General features: G+C 44.7%; 1 protein-coding gene across 1 annotated transcript; it reads right to left on the bottom strand.

The window, feature by feature from the left end:
* Positions 1-163: 163 nt before the first annotated feature.
* LOC115133426 (fatty-acid amide hydrolase 2-A-like) lies at positions 164-8,241 on the bottom strand. Its single transcript, XM_029666639.2, has 11 exons — positions 7,881-8,241; positions 6,896-6,978; positions 6,561-6,697; positions 5,521-5,730; positions 5,130-5,249; positions 4,892-5,027; positions 3,589-3,706; positions 3,388-3,507; positions 2,059-2,170; positions 1,397-1,585; positions 164-1,164 (listed from the first exon to the last, which is right to left on the bottom strand). Exons 1-11 carry the CDS (start codon positions 8,064-8,066, stop codon positions 989-991), a joined length of 1,587 nt encoding a protein of 528 aa, XP_029522499.2. The 5' UTR covers positions 8,067-8,241; the 3' UTR covers positions 164-988.
* Positions 8,242-16,920: the final 8,679 nt, after the last annotated feature.

The raw sequence follows: 16,920 nt of genomic DNA, 5'->3' as shown, positions 1-16,920 counted from the left end.
AGCTCATGATGACTAGGGTAAAGGTGTTCTTCTATGGTCAAGATTTGTTTCAGAGCGTTTTGCTACAGTGTGCACTAACGAATACACCCCAGGGTTGGGGTAAACTCCATTTTGTCAATTCGGGATATGAATTCCTATTCAAGCAAATGATTAATCAGATGAATTATTTTTAAAAAGGTCTTTACTAATCAAACCAGAAAAATGCACAAAGATCGGAATCGAGTAATACAGTATTCTTGTTCAAAAGTACTGGCTTTTAGGATCTGCATTCCTGTCATTTTGCAAAAGATAAAGAGATTGACATTGGTAGTAAGATCGATCGGAGTGAGTGGGACTTTGATAGTACAAAAGTCAATCATGGCTGACTAGACATTCTTTGTGCCAATAACATTAGCATTCAGTGCAGAACAAGAGCATGGCAGAAAAACAGACATTCATTCTTCAGTGAGAGGTCATTGAACCAAACAGTTCCATTGGGATAAGTGCTGAATAGTGTGTGTACTGTGTGTAAGAGAGAGCTATTCTGAGCACAAGGCTAGTGAACACACCCCAGTATCAGCGGTTAGGGACATTCTTCCTACTTCCTTCCCTTAACCAGCGATCTAGGATCAGATTATCCTACACCCAATTCTACCATTTCCCCATTAAAAATGGTTAAGGACAACCTCTTCCTCCATCAGCCAGTGGGGCACGTTCAGCGGGGCAAAACATTTAGATACAAACATGCCTGTGACTTGTAGAATAAGGAATCATGTCGGTTCTATTCATGACATTTCTATCTGCAACGTTTGACCACCTTTCATACTCAACATGGCCCAGTGGTCTTCAGGTCAGGGCCACTATCCATAAAGCGTCTTAGAGTAGGAGTGCTGATCCAGGATCAGGTCCTCCCTGTTCATGTAACTCGTTTATTTTGATTTAAAAAGGCCAAACTGATCGTAGTAGATCAGCACTCCTACTCTGCAATGCTTTATAGATACAGGCCAGGTCAGGCGGCTCCAGGGTCTCTCCAGCCTCCGTAGGTCTTCTCCAGGTAGAGGGCCATGGCTAGGGACAGGCGGTCCTGGAGCTTCCCAGTCACCACCTGCACCCCCAGGGGAAGACCCTCTACACTCAACCCCAGAGGGCACTGGGTCACTGGCAGCCCTAGGACGTTGATGACCCCTGAGGGGGGAGGACAGAGGGATGCAAACGAGAGAGAGCTTTGGCGTATGTTATCATTCAGTTGTGGTGTACAGACAATTCATTCTCAGTCACATATTTGTGACTGCAGCCCTAAGCTTTAAATCAATGTGTGATTTTCCTGAAATGTTGAATACCTCGAGTTTTGTTAAGATTTGGTTAATAGATTTATCTCCATTTATATTATTAGATATAGTCTTCCAGACCCTCTCACCTGTGTAGGCGAAGTTGAAGGGTGTGAAGAGGGGGTGGTGGTGTTTGGGGGCGAGGTGAGGGTGGGTGGGGTACAGGAGAACCCCGTCTGTACCCAACAGCTCCTCAACCTCCTTCTGTAGCTTCTCTTTCTGCTTCAGGATGAAGGGAGAGGGCTTGGATGAGCTGGTAATCTCTACCAAGGCCAGGCCTGGAACACACCAGAGCAACAGAATGACCATGATTCCAGAGGTAACACAGATACTAGACTAACTTACCAATGTAAAATAAAAATAGCTGACATGGGCTAATTGAGTGACTGCTGATGCACAACCACGTTTTGAAATGGCACCTTGTGTATTCTAAGTCTCAACAATAAGTTGAGACCATGACAGTTTTTTGGGGGTCAAATTGGTCCGTGGGCCTACAAAAGGAGGGGCTGCCAGTTGCCCATCCCTGACCTATATCATGACAAGAGTGGGCCTAAAGATACCATGTTTGACAGTTGACGCAATTGATCAAAGTGCCGTTATAGCGCTGGTTACTAGAATACACCCTGTCTGGAACAATAGATACTATAGATAGGTCTTCAAGGTCACTCAGTTGACTGGCAACACTTAAAAAAAATCACTAGACCCGAAACTACTATTACTAGACAGGATTGTCAATGTGTGTTTGTGTTACCAATAGCAGCCATGGTGTGAGGGGACCTTCCCATCATCCACTTGGCCAGCTCCCACACTGGCCACACCGGCCTCCCTGGTTCCCCCATCAACACTTGGAAGGGTGTGGGGCGCTGTGAGAAACACACACACACACGTATCTACACTGAACAAAAATGTAAAAGAAACATGTAAAGTGTTGGTCCCATGATTCATGAGCTGAAATAAAAGATCTCCCAAAATGTTCCATATGCACAAAAAGCTTATTTCTTTCAAATGTTGTGCACAAATTTGTTTACATCCCCGTTAGTGAGCATTTCTTCTTTGCCAACATAATCCATCTACATGACAGGTTTTGTATATCAAAAAGCTGTTTAAACAGCATGATCATTACTCAGATGCACCTTGTGCTGGGGGCAATAAAAGGGCACTCTAAAATGTGCAGTTTTGTCACACAACTCAATACCACAGATGTCTCAAGTTGAGGCTGTGTGCAATTGGCATGCTGACTGCAGGAATGTCCACCAGCGCTGTTGGAATGTTCATTTCTCTACCGTAAGCCGCCTCCAATGTTGTTTTAGAGAATTTGGCAGTACGTCCAACCGGCCTCACAACCGCAGACCATGTGTATGGCATCGTGTGGTTTGCTGATGTCAATGTTGTTTGAAGAGTGCCCCATGGTGGCAGTGGGGTTATGGGGGCAGGCATAAGCTATAGACAACGAACACAATTGCATTGATGAGTTCCTGAGGCCTATTGTCATGCAGCCATCACCTCATGTTTCAGCATGATAATGCACACCCTATGACGCAAGGATCTGTACACAATTCCTGGAAGCTGAAAATGTCCCAGTTCTTCCATGGCCTGCACACTCACCAGACATGTCACCAATTGAGCATGTTTGGGATGCTCTGGATCAACGTGTACAACAGCGTGTTCCAGTTTCCGCCAATATCCATCAACTTCGCACAGCCATTGAAGAGGAATGGGACAACTTTAACATGGGACAACAGCCCGATCAACTCTATGTGAAGGAGATGTGTCACGCTGCATGAGGCAAATGGTGGTAACACCAGATACTGAATGGTTTTCTGATCCACGCCCCTACCTTTTGTTGTTGTTGGTATCTGTGACGAACAGATGCATATCTGTTTTCCCAGTCATGTGAAATTCATAGATTAGGGTCTAATGAATGTATTCCAATTGACTGATTAACTCAGTAAAATCTTTGAAATTGTTGCATGTTGAGTTAATATTTTTGTTCAGTATAGTTAGAATGGCAGTACTAGTGAGGCCTCTTAATACCCCCATAAACGCTACCTAATGAAGAAGACCGCAGCAGTTGACCCACCTTGCCCTCCTTGTCGGGGAGCCCCATGTACGTATCCCAGATCTGGAAGCCATATTTGAGCCCAGAGAGACGCACCTCCTGAACCTTGACCCCTAGGTCAGACTCGAGCCGCTCCACCACCTGGTAGAAATACAGATTATGTCTTTGTGAATCTACGTTTGCGCGTGTGTGCGTCGTGGGTCTACTAGGCATTCTACTCACCCTCCTCTGGGCTTGAAGGAGCTGTTCATCTACAGCACTCACCAGAGGAGAGCCTCCATCGTGAGGGATAGAAAAGAAACGTAGGTTCCTCAGATCCACCTCAACAGACAAAGACAATCTGTACAGAGACATGGAGAGGTAGGACAGTTAAACAGGTGCTCAAAATGTCATGGTTTTGATATACACTACATGACAAAGTATGTGGACACCTGTTCGTCAAACATCCAAAAATCAGAGGAATTAATATGAAGTTGGTCCCCCCCCCCCTTCGCTCCACTCTGGGAAGGTTTTCCACTAGATGTTGGAACATTGCTGCTGGGAGTTCGGGGACTGATGTTGGGCGATTAGGCCTGGCTCGCAGTCGGCTTTCCAATAAATCCCAAAGGTGTTCGATGGAGTTGAGGTCAGGGCTCTGTGCAGGCCAGTCAAGTTCTTCCACACCGATCTCGACAAACCTTTTCTGTATGGACCTCGCTTTTTGCACTGCTCCAAACTGTTGCCACAAATTTGGAAGCACAGAATCATCTAGAATGCCATTGTATGCTGTAGCTTTAAGATTTCCCTTCACTGGAACTAAAGGGCCTAGCCCGAACCATGAAAAACTGCCCCAGACCATTATCCCTCCACCAAACTTTGCAGTTGGCACTATACATTGGGGCAGGTAGCATTGTCCTGGCATCCACCAAACCCAGATTTGTCCGGCGAACTGCCAGATGGTGAAGTGTGATTCATCACTCCAGAGTCACATGGCAGCAAATTTACACCACTCCAGCCGACACATGGCATTGAACATGGTGATCTTAGGCTTGTGTGCGGCTGCAAGGCCATGGAAACCCATTTCATGAAGCTCCCGACAAACCGTTATTATGCTGATGTTGCTTCCAGATGCGGTTTGGAACTCGGTAGTGAGTGTTGCAAACGAGGATTTTTATGTGTTACACGCTTCAGCACTCAGCGGTCTCGTTCTGTGAAATTGTGTGGCCTACTACTTTGCGGCTGAGCCATTGTTGCTAGACGGTCCACTGCCAATGTTTGTCTATGGAGATTGCATGGCGGTGTGCTCGATTTTATACACCTTTCAACAACGGGTGAAGCTGAAATAGCCAAACCCACTATTTTGAAGGGGTGTCCACATACTTTTGTGTGTATATATATATAGTATAACTTCATAAAACTTAGTTGTGTGGACATTAAACCCATGCACCATTGGTAGGTAGTTGTTTCTAGTTAGATGTGTTGAAGCCTTTACTGAGAATACAGTGTTGGGTGTTTTAGTCTGTTAAAGGTGTGATGGGTCGTGTACTTGTGAGCATTGGGTCCAGCCATGATCCTGAGCATGGGCAGAAGGTCCTCAGCATAGCGACACATGGGGCCAGTACTGAGGTAGTCCTCATGACGACCAGAGGCAGGGGGGTACTGACAATCATTAGAGATTACACCTACAAATAACAGAGGATAAACATGGCCAATTACACACACACAGACACGCGCTAGCATCTACATATACACCAACACACACACCAGGGGTACTCTTTACTTACCTGGTGTGGTTTTATGGCCAAAAACGCCATTGAAGAAACACGGCATACGGATACTTCCACCGATGTCAGAACCTATCCCGATCACTGATGCTCCACCGCCAAGCATGCTACCCTCTCCACCTGGAGCCCACAGGAAAGGAAGAGGGAAAGAGGAAGAGAGATTGAGATAGAGAAAGTAAGTAAAGCTTGTCCGAGCCAGAAAGGCCCATAGGGGCAGGAACACTTATTTTCTGTTTCTGTAGGTGACGGTAACAAGTTATTCATACGTAATATCAGTCCTATTGTTATGGACATCTACCAGTGTTGTTATGACATCAGCACAGCTGTAACAGCGTTATGACACATACCTTCCCGTGTCATTGCCATTTTATAACACCTTACAATGCCACACCTGAGCTGCCGCCCGGTGTCCTCTCCAGGTCATAGGGGTTATTGCAAATGCCGTACAGGTGGTTGTGGGACTCAGACCACATGCAGAGCTCGCTGGAGTTGGTGACCCCCAGGGGGATGGCCCCGGCCCTCTTCAACAGGGCCACGGGAGGGGCGTCCCCCACTGAAAGGACCCCGCGCCGGGAAACCACACCTGCGGTGTTGGGCATGCCTGGGGGACAAAGGGAACGGGTGGGGAGAAGTTGAACATACAGGTGGAACTGTAAACGAGGACATAATCCGTGACAATTCGACAAATATTTGGAGAGTGCTATGGCTTGGGTCTGTTATGTTTGTGGACGAAGCTGGCAGATACTACAGATGTTCAAAACCGTTTTCATTTTGGATAGGGACAGACGCACTTCACCGATGCTCATCTAGTGGGAACATCATCAGAGAATGTCATGTAAATGTACCTGATGGTGACGAGGCAGAGGGTTGATGGTCGAGTGCTGTTATGGTGAGACCTTGGGACTGTGGAGAGGGTCTGGGTGTGTGTCTTTTGTGCGGGTTAGCTCTACCTATAGCAGTGTTTCTCAACCAAACAGGTACCCTTTTTAATGCTTGCCCTAGTACTAACAGGTCTAAATCACTCATTAAGGCTTGGTGATGAATTGGTAAGTGAAATCAAGTGTGTTGATGCAAGGGCTTTGGTTCCCCAGGACCAGGATCGGATAACACTGACCTATAGGGTAGGCTTACACACTCACCCAGACCCGCTCCCATAGCCTCACTACAGGGTACACAACTACGTGAGTAATACACAGTGTGGGAGAGTACAGGAGAGGATCTAGGTCAGCCATTTTCAAACCTCTGCTTGAGGAACACCCCCAGACGTTTCCCAATTTTAGTTGTAGTCCTGAGCTAGCGCAAGGGCTGGATGATTAGATGACAAGAAGAATCAGGTGTGCTAGTTCTGGAATAGTTCAAATATTGAAACAGCTGGGCGGTCCCCGAGGAGAGGTTTGAGAAAGGATGGTCTAGGTGAGTGTGTAGACCAACCCTGTAGAGCGAAGGCCTCTTTGACAGTGAGGGGGACCCCCAGCAGGGGAAGTCTATCCTCCAGAACATCCTCTCCCCCGGTCTCCTCCTCGATCAGCTTGTCCACCTGGGCTGCCTCTAGCAACGCTGCTGCAAACCTGGAGAGAGGGAGGAGAGGAAAATAGGGAGCAGAGAGAAGGGAGAGGAATAGAGAGAAAAAAAGAAAGAAAGAAAGAAATAGGCATATACAAGTTTAGTTTTGTGTCAGAACATAGTGGAGGTTTGGTGAGACGGCAACATGAGATTTGTAACCATATGACATTTAACCAGTCTAGTCCTGGAGTACTTGTACTTGCCTGTCCTGCACCATAGCATTGAGCAGCGGGTTCACCTCCTGAATCCTGTCAATGTAGGCCTGCACCACCTCCACGCTCGACACCTACACCAACCAACATACAGTAGACAGTAGTGCGCCTGTGTGTGCATCAATTCCAGTCAATTCAGAGTAAACCAATTTCCAATTCAACATTTTCCTCATTGAAAAGCCCTAAAGATGATTGGAATTGCTGTAGTCATAAACTTCCTGAATTGACTGAATTGACCCCAACCCTGTTTCATAAGGAGACCACAGTAGCCGAAGAGCCTTTTTTTTGTTGTTGCTTGATCTGAAAATGTTGTCGAGAGACGCCATATGGATGGTGTGACGCTATTTGCAGAGCCACCAGAGGCACGCAGACGCCATATTGAGCTCCGTACCGTATATATGTGCGCATCTCAAATTGTGTAACAGTGTGGAGGGCTAGGTATAGCTCCGCATTGACATGATTGGTTGTCTAGACACAAACGGACTTCCTTGACAAATTCCTTCACAACAGCTCTGCGCTACTCCGCGAAGCAGAAAAAAAGTATGAATGCCCTGACTTCTGCAGAGGCCATATAACCGTAAATGCTGCACGGCCAATGAAGAACTCCGATTGACCCTTTATGTAATGGACATGTGCAGAGTGCAGTCACAGCCCAACCGCTCCCAGAGAGCAACGCAGTAGCCTATCATGCAGCAGATTGGCTCTCTATCACTCTTTATCAAGCCGTTGTAGAACCCTGTCCTAAGATTTGGGTATTTTATTAGAATCCCCATTATCTGTGGCAAAAGCAGCAGCAACTCTTCCTGGGGTCCACACATGGTGGATAAATGAAAACAGCCCACTCAGGCCTTTTACCATTGGCTGCACCGTTCAGGCCTACGGCACCGGAACCGTACAAGTGGAAGCACTCCGGAAAAGTAGTCTCTCGCGTAAAATAGATTAGAACATATAACCCGGTACCGGGTAGCCTACGGACCTCTCTCCGACGAATCCTTTGCGCGAGCTGCATCGCAGACATCATCAGCAGAGGGTTGGTGACTGGAAGAAGTTTGATTAATCCACGGGACCGCCGTGGAGAGAGGAGCCGAAAGAGCGCAAAGAGCACGCCCATGCACGCACTCAGAATCCATGCCTGGACCCGTTCTAGCCGGGTCAACGCCATGATCACAGCTTGGTCACCACCAACGCACGAACTGTTTTGACAGCAGGACACTGTCGTCGTCTAACATAACAACTCCCGGCATGCAGCGTGTTATTATGGTTCTTATCTATAAATGGGTTGCAGTTTAAAACCATCCGACCTCGCTATCAGGTCAGCCGTTACCTATTGGACAGATTCACGTTTAAACGGAAAGTGACCACTTTCGCGAGAGTTGTACTTCTCGGTAACCGATTTTAGGTCAACCGTGGCTAAATTTTAAACCGATATGAAGTGGCCAAGTGTGAACAAACAAAAGGTTAATGGTTAACCATTTGCCATCGTGTACTTCGATACGTAGACTATGAGAATAGAAGGCACTGTATTGAATACATTAAATGTAAGGTATCAAGCAAACCATATAAAGAAAATAAGTGTGCAACATAGTAGACAACAAATTATTACAGTGACACATCGGTCACAAATCACTTTGCTTAGCATAATCCGCTCTTCTAAACGAGCGCAATCAACTGTAATTTCTACATTGCACCACGTGGTGGCAGTATTGCTATGAGTAAAAACACGATGCGCACTCTGACAAATTGAGCAGGTAATCACCGGGGAAATAACTGCGCAATGCATGTCAGTGGATTAGGAAACCAAACCCATGAAGTCTGCCTTTTAACCATCAAAAATGCTTTTCACAAATCCACGTTCCAGAATTTCCCTCAATATCTACAGGACTTAAACTGTACTTGCTTTTCTTTTGAATGTGTTATGCTTGTATAGGCTAATTTAGCTGAAATGTCTAGATGCAGCCTAATATTGTAATGTAATTTAACATAAAATACAAAAATATGTCAAATGTATTTTTCCACCTGATATGGCACATCGCCCTGGGTCATTTGTCTCAGTAGCTTATTGCAAAAATCAGAACTTTATATGAATGAAACAAGGACTGTACATTTTGAAAGATTTTATTGCAATGATTCAGGGAAAACAAAGTGTATACAATATAAATGTGATCTTTAAGTATAAAGGTGGTTGAACTTAATCTACCTTGTGCCTTAACTGAAAATGTTCAACAGTCATATTGTACTTGTTATATCAATTTGTAAGAAATCACACCTTTTTTTTATACATAAGCAACTTGACAAAAAAATATTTTGGCCACATCTGCTGTGTCCATGATTGATACAAATCAATCAAAATGTATTTGTCACATGCGCTGAACACAACAGTTGTAGGTAGACCTTTACTGTGAAATGCTTACTTACTAGTGCTTAACCAACAATGTAGTGTTTTTAAAAAAAGTAGGCCCAAGTAAGAAAAATGTGCTAAATAAACGAAAGGAAAAATAGTAACAATAAAATGACAATAATGAGGCTATATACAATAATCGAGGTAATATGTAGGTAGGGGAAAAGTGAGTATGCGTAGATCGTGAGCAGAGAGTAGCAGCAGTGTATGTGAAGTGTGAGAAGGAAAGTGAATGTGTGTTTTGTGTCTGTGTGTGTGTGGTTAGAGTACAGTGCGTGTGCATTGAGCCTGTGCAGGAGAGTCCATACAAAAAAATAAACAATGAATAAAATAAGGGGGTCAATGTAAATAGTCCGGGTGGCCATTTGATTAACTGTTCAGTAGTCTTATGACTTGGTGGTAGCAGCTATTAAGGAGCCTTTTGGTCCCAGACTTGGCACTCCGGTACTGCTTGCCGTGCAGTAGCAGAGAGAACAGTCTATGACTTGGGTGGCTGGAGACTTTGACAATTTTTAGGGCCTTCATCTGACACTGCCTGGTTTTGAGATCCTGGATGGCAGGAAGCTCTGACCCAGTGATGTACTGGGCCGTACGCATTACCCTTTGTGGCGTCTTGAGGTCGGATGCCGAGCAGTTGCCATACCAGGCGGTGATGCAACCAGTCAAGATGCTCTCGATGGTGCAGCTGTAGAACTTTTTGAGGATCTGAGGTCCCATGCCAAATCTTTTCAGTCTCCTGAGGGAGAATAGGTGTTGTTGTGCCCTCTTCATGACTGCCTTGGTGTTTTGGGACTATGATATGTCCATTAGTGATGTGGACACAAAGGAACTTGAAGCTCTCGACCCACTCCACTACATTCCCCTCAATTTGAATGGGGGCGTGCTCGGCACCCATTCGAAGTGAGCCTAGAAGGCATTTAGCTCATCTGGCAGGCTCGCATCACTGGGCAGACCTGTATCTTAGCATCGACTTCAATGGGCCACTTCCATATTGAGCGCGTCACTGGTACTTTCTGTTTGAGTTTTAGCTGGTAAACAGGAATGAGGAGATTAGAGTTATGATCAGATTTGTCAAATGGAGGGTGAGGGAAAGCATTGTATTGAGTCCCTGTGTGTGGAGTTAGTTAAGGTGATCTACAGGTTTGTTTTGCCTCTAGATGTACAGGGGACATGCTGGTAGAAATGAGGTGAGACGGATTTCAGTTTTCTTGCATTTAAATCACCGGGAGCGCCGCCTCTGCATGAGCATTTTCTTGTTTGCTTATGGCCCTTTACAGCTCATTGAGTGTGGTCTTTGTGCCAGTATCGGTTTGTGGTGGTAAATAGACAGCTACGAAAAATCTAGATTCAAAATATTTTGGTAAATAGTATTGTCTACAGTTTGTCATGAGGTATTCTGCACCATCGAGAGCATCCTGACTAGTTGCATCTGTTATGCAGGTGAGTGAGGACCCAAAAGCGGTTTAACAGAAACAGAGTCTTTTAATGTCCAAACACAGGGAAGACATAAATCCTCTTCAGATGTATCGGTTGACAAAATAGACAACCCGCAGAGAGGGCGACAAATAAATCATAAAGTCCTCTGATCTTTACAGGAGAGTCCCCTTCTAGCAGCAGAGGAGAATAGCAGGGTTAGCGGCAACAGACTGCTGGTCTCTCCGGGTAGGCGTGGGTTGTAGAGGACAGAGGTACCTGATCACACGTAGCATCTGATGAAGAGGCAGATTACGACAGGACGGGACAAGGGTGAAGCAAACGAGAATCTGACAAAGACAGAAGCAGAAACAGAGAGAGAAATAGAGACCTAATCAGAGGGAAAAAAGGGAACAGGTGGGAGAGAGTAAACAAGGTAGTTAGAGGAGATGAGGAACAGCTGGGGGAAGGAAAGGGAGAGAAGGTAACCTAATACGACCAGCAGGGGGAAACGAAGTGAAGAAAAAGAACAGGAACAAGACATAACATGACAATACATGACAGCATCACCGCCTGGTATGGCAACTGCTCAGTATCTGACCGCAAGGCGCTACAGAGGGTAGTGTATACGGTCCAGTATGTCACTGGGGCCAAGCTTCCTGCCATCCAGGATCTCTATACCAGGTGGTGTCAGAGGAAGGCCCTGAAAATTGTCAAGCGGCTCACCAAGTCTGGGTCCAAAAGGCTCCATAACAGCTTCTACCCCCAAGCCATAAGACTGCTGAACAGTTAATCAAATGGCTACCCAGACTAGGCCTGAGTGGCCTAGTTACAGTTGTGACTTAAAAATCGGCTTGAAAATCTATGGCAAGACTTGAAAATGGCTGTTTATGATCAACAACCAATTGACGGAGCTTGAAGAATTTTAAAAAGACAATCCAGGTGTGCAAAGCTCTTAGAGACTTACCCAATCGCTGCCAAAGGCGATCCGAATGGATTGACTCAGAGGGTTGATTACTTATGTAATCAAGATTTATTCGTGTTTTATTTTTCATAATCTTTTTTACAAATGTTACAATTTTTCTTCCACTTTAACATTACCGAGTATTTTGTGTAGATCTTTGACAAAACATGACAATAAAATCACCTTTAACACAACAAAATGTGGCAAATTAAAGGGATGTGAATACTTTCTGAAGGGACTGGGGGGGGGGTAATATTGTAACTCAATATTAGGAAGATGTTCTTAATGTTTTCTACACTCAGTGGGCCTCTTGAGTGGCGCAGCGGTCATTGCGCTCATTGCGCTCTAGCGACTCCTTGTGGCGGGTCAGGCGCCTGCAGGCTGATCTCGGTCATCAGTTGAACGCTGTTTCCTCCGAACACATTGGTACGTTCAGGTGTTAAGAAGCGCGGTTTGGTGGGTCATGTTTTGGAGGACGCATGACTCAACCTTCGCCTCTCAAGCCAGTTGGGGAGTTGCAGCGATGAGACAAGATCAAAATTGGGGAGAAAAAGGGGGTCAAATACAACCATAAAATAAACAAAGAAATCCTTTATTTCTATATGTAGCAGTCAGGCTACATTTGTAGGCCTCTGTCTACAATCAGCTCATTTTGTTGCATGAATTGCAGTGCATTTTCTTAGGCCAAATTGCATAGGCCACAAATCTTTTAGGGATGCATGTGATTTTGAAAATTCCCATGACAACTAGGCCAAATCAATATCTCATCTGCAATGCAAGTGACATACTGTACATTGATTGAATGTTTAGCCTCTATTTGCTTTCCTGTTTTTAATTACATTGAAATGAAATGTTACTGCATTTGCAATTAAGACGATTGTTTTATTGTTGGCCTATGCCTAAAGGCTATATTGTTTATGACCCAAATCAGTCACCTTTTAAAACCTGCAACATTATAGCTTACAACGTGATTTATATCCTACAAAAGACGTGTGAAATTAAACAACTAGAAATCAAAGCAATTTCTAGACCCTTTTATCTCGTTAGAAATTCATCAATTTAGCAGCACACAAAGGCCCCAGAACAATGTCTTATGAGCATCAAATGATCTAACCAATATTTGAATTATCAATAGGCTTTAATCCAAGCACACACAGTCATAGAAACCTGAGGAGATCATACGTTTCTGCACCTCATCTGTAAATTGAGATACACCCCCCACACTCCCTCTTGTAGGGTAAAGAGAGTTAACATTTTGGGACGTGTAGAGACAGGACACACTGAAAATGAAAGCAGTGGGTGGGTTTTAAAACTGCCGATTTACTTTGTTTGTCTCTAGTCTCTACAACCCAATTCTTTTATCAACAATCTACATGGAGAATCGAACCAGAACTAGAATGAGATTCCATTTCTATGGATAGAAAACATTGTATTTGAATGTCCTTGTCCCTGACAAACCTTGAGTTTGAGATCCTGAGTTGTTTGTATAGGCATAGATAGCTATACCACATTGTCATGTTTTATGTGTGTTAATGGGTAAAATTATATGGATTTATCTCTACAACACACACACACGCACGCACGCACGCACGCACGCACGCACGCACACACACAAGAACCCCAAGGGGCTCTTTCCATTGATTTATATTTGGATCTTTAAGCCATTTAGACACTAATGGATGGAAGCCAGGACATCCATCTCATCTCATTATTTTCAGTCTTTTTCATGTAGATCCTCAATATATCGATACCCCACTGACTGCTTCATAAGGTCTTCACAGTAATAAGACCCTATACTTTCTGCATAACGTTTACAAGAATTTATACACAAAAGGATTCGAATTCTGCAATCGATCATATCCACCCCCAGCATTTAGATTTCGATTTTATTAGGATCCTTTGGCATAATAACGAAAAAGACATTACAGACAAAAGACTTTACAATTGACATACATTTAAAACATTAACATGTAGTGTGCACCTATCAGTTACACATACATGTCAGTACATACACACAACAAGTAGGTCACATGGGGGAGAGGCGTTGTGCCGTGAGGTGCCGCTTTGTTTGCTGTTCACTTGCACTGTATAAGACGGAAGGGAGTTCCGTGCAATCATGGCTCTGCATATTACTGTGTGTGTTTCCTTGAATTTGTTCTGGGCCTGGGGACTGTGAAAAGACCCCTGGTGGCATGTCTGGTGGGGTAAATGTGTGTCAGTGATGTGCGTAAGTTGACTATACAAACAAATTTGGAATTTCCAACACATGAATGTTTCTTATAAAAACAAGAAGTGATGCAGACAGTCTTTCCTCAACTCTTAACCAAGAGAGACTGGCATGCATAGCATTGATAACAGCCCTCTGATTATGATGAAGAGCCAAACGTGCCACTCTGTTCTGGGCCACAGCTGCAGCTTAACTAAGTCCCTCTGCAGCACTTCACCATATGACTGGACAATAATCAAGGTAGGATAAAAGCATTCCAGGTGCCAGGTGGTGAGTCATTTACAGTCGTAAATGGAGTGTAATGTACTTCACACACACACACACACACACACACACACACACACGCACAAACAGACACACACACACTACAACACAAACAAACACACTCATTTAGTAATTTTGTAATCTCCAATGGGTGAGAGGATGAGAGCATACACACTTCCTCATGATCCACTATCCTGCCACTTCAGTGTACTCTAGTGACTGGCCCTGTCGGTCCCCCAAGGGGGTATCACTCACCACCATGTCTCCTCCATTGGGGTATCAGCAGCAGCTGGTTCCTGGAGGTGAGCAGGGGGTTCATCATGGAACACGTGGCATCCCCCTCCTCAATCTACCCCACCCCTCTACTCCTGTGGGGCATGTGGGGGTGCGTGAAACAGCTGGTGAATTCCAAAAACCAATTAGAGCCATCCTACCGTGCGGATCTGGACAGCCAATGAGAAACTAGGGGGAAGTGAGTGGGATCCTTAGTACCTGCAGGACGCTCTGTGATAAAAATAATTTGGTGGGTGCATATATTTGTCCTTTGCATATCCCAACTCTGCCCAACATGTTTCACCTTGTTGGCCCAGGGATTCAAACCAGCAGCCTTTCAGCTACTGGGCCAATGCTCTAACCAATAGGCTACCTGCCATGACCTGTGTGCGTGTGTACACAGTCTGTTGCTGCACTGGTAGAAACGTAAGATGCAGGCTACAGTCCAATGTTTAGTTTATGTAGGCTTATCCACCTTTATTCACATTTCTTTATATGAATATGTAGTCTAAAAGGTCAACAACAATAGCCTGTGTCAGGAGCAAATAAACTATAATCAATGACCAAGATGTAATAGCCTAATGCTCACCTATGCATATTTGTTTGGTTACAGAACTATGAAGCACTAACATATGGGGTCATGTGAGGTCAACACAATCACCTCCCACCCGTGTCACACAGGCTACGTCCCAAATGACACCCTATTCCCTAGTGCTCTATTCCCCTTAGAGCTCTGGTCAAAAGTAGTGCACTATGTAGGGAATAGGGTGCCATTTAGTATGCAAGATCAGTCTATTCTGAGACATTCGCTAAATAATACATGGGATATGTCATTATCTAAACAATGGTGTGACTTGAGGGTTATGTTTCAGGCTGTCACTATCTGGGGTATGTGTGGATAAAAACCCCAAGAAACTAATTGATAAATTATGCATTATAGTAGAACCTAGACACTATTCAAGTGTTGCCAGTGGGTAGCCTACTGAATGGCACAAAGCATTTACCAGGGGCCGAATGTGACCACAGCCTGTTATGTGAACTATATCGGTATGTGGTGTGAGATGGCGCTACATTAAGAAGCAATTTATCACAGGTTGGCCCTGAGGTTGCACTGAGCTGTGTTCCTCCATGTTAAACCTGGACTCAGGGGTAGACGTAACATAGTAAAAGGTAAATCCGAGACAGTCCAATTAGTATGTTATGTTTCGTATGGTATGTATTAATTTATGGACGTCCGTCATATGATACAGTATGTTGCGAATTACAATTTCTATGTTACGAATTGCAATTATTACAATATGTTATGAATTGCAATTTGTACAATATATCAAGAATTTGCTAAATGGCCTCCCTAGTGGCGCAGCGATCTAAGCCAGCCATGACCGGGAGACCTATGTGGCGAAGCACAATTAGCCCAGCATCGTCCTCGTTAGGGGAGGGTTTGGCTGGCCGGGATGTCCTTGTCCCATCGCGCTCTAGCGACTCCTGTGGAGGGTTGGGCGCATGCACGGTCGTCAGTTTTACGGTGTTTCCTCTGACACATTGGTGCGTCTGGCTTCCGGGTTAAGCGAGCAAGGTGTCAAGAAGCAGTGCGGCTTGGCAGGGTTGTGTTTTGGAAGATGCATGGCTCTCCACCTTCACCTCTTCTGAGTCCATACAGGAGTTGCGATGGGATGGGACAAGACTGTAACTACCAATTGGATATCACGAAATTGGGGCAAAAAAGGGGTAAAAAGATATATATATATATATATATATATATATATATATATATGAGTTTTCAAATTTGTTGTGGCTAACGTTAGCTAGGAGTCTAGGTGGCAAACACTAATGTTAGCTAGGCTAAGGGTTAAGGTTAAGGTTAGGGTTAGGTTAGGGTGAGGGGAATAGTTAGTTAACGTGCTAAGTAGTTGCAAAGTAGCTAAAAAGTAGTTTAAAAGTTGCTAATATCCTAAAGTTGTCCGTGATGATTCGAACATGCAGCCATTGGGTTGCTAGATGTTCACATTTAGTTTTGTCTTAAGTAACATTCTGTCTTATGTAACCATACCAAACGTGACATACAGTGCATTCGAAATATATTCAGACCCCTTTGTCTTTTCCACATTTTGTTACAGCCTTATTCTAAAATAGATTCAATCGATTTTTCCCCCTTATCAATCTACACACAGTACCCCATAATGACAAAGTCTCCCAGTCTCTGCCACTGAAAAACATCCCGACAGCATGATGCTGCCACCACCAAGGTTCACCGAAGGGATGGTGCCAGGTTTCCTCCAGACGTGACGCTTGGCCTTCAGGCCAAAGACTTCAATCTTGGTTTGATCAGACCAGAGCATCTTGTTTCTCATGGTCTGAGTGTCCTTTAGGTGCCTTTTGGCAAACTCCAAGCAGGCTGTCATTCGCCTTTTACTGAGGAGTGGCTTCCGTCTGGCCACTCCACCATTAAGGCCTGACTGGTGGAGTGCTGCAAAGAT

The sequence above is a fragment of the Oncorhynchus nerka genome, linkage group LG8, assembly GCF_034236695.1.
Source record: "Oncorhynchus nerka isolate Pitt River linkage group LG8, Oner_Uvic_2.0, whole genome shotgun sequence".
Lineage (NCBI taxonomy): Eukaryota > Metazoa > Chordata > Actinopteri > Salmoniformes > Salmonidae > Oncorhynchus > Oncorhynchus nerka.
This window is presented reverse-complemented; position numbering and strand designations above follow the sequence as displayed.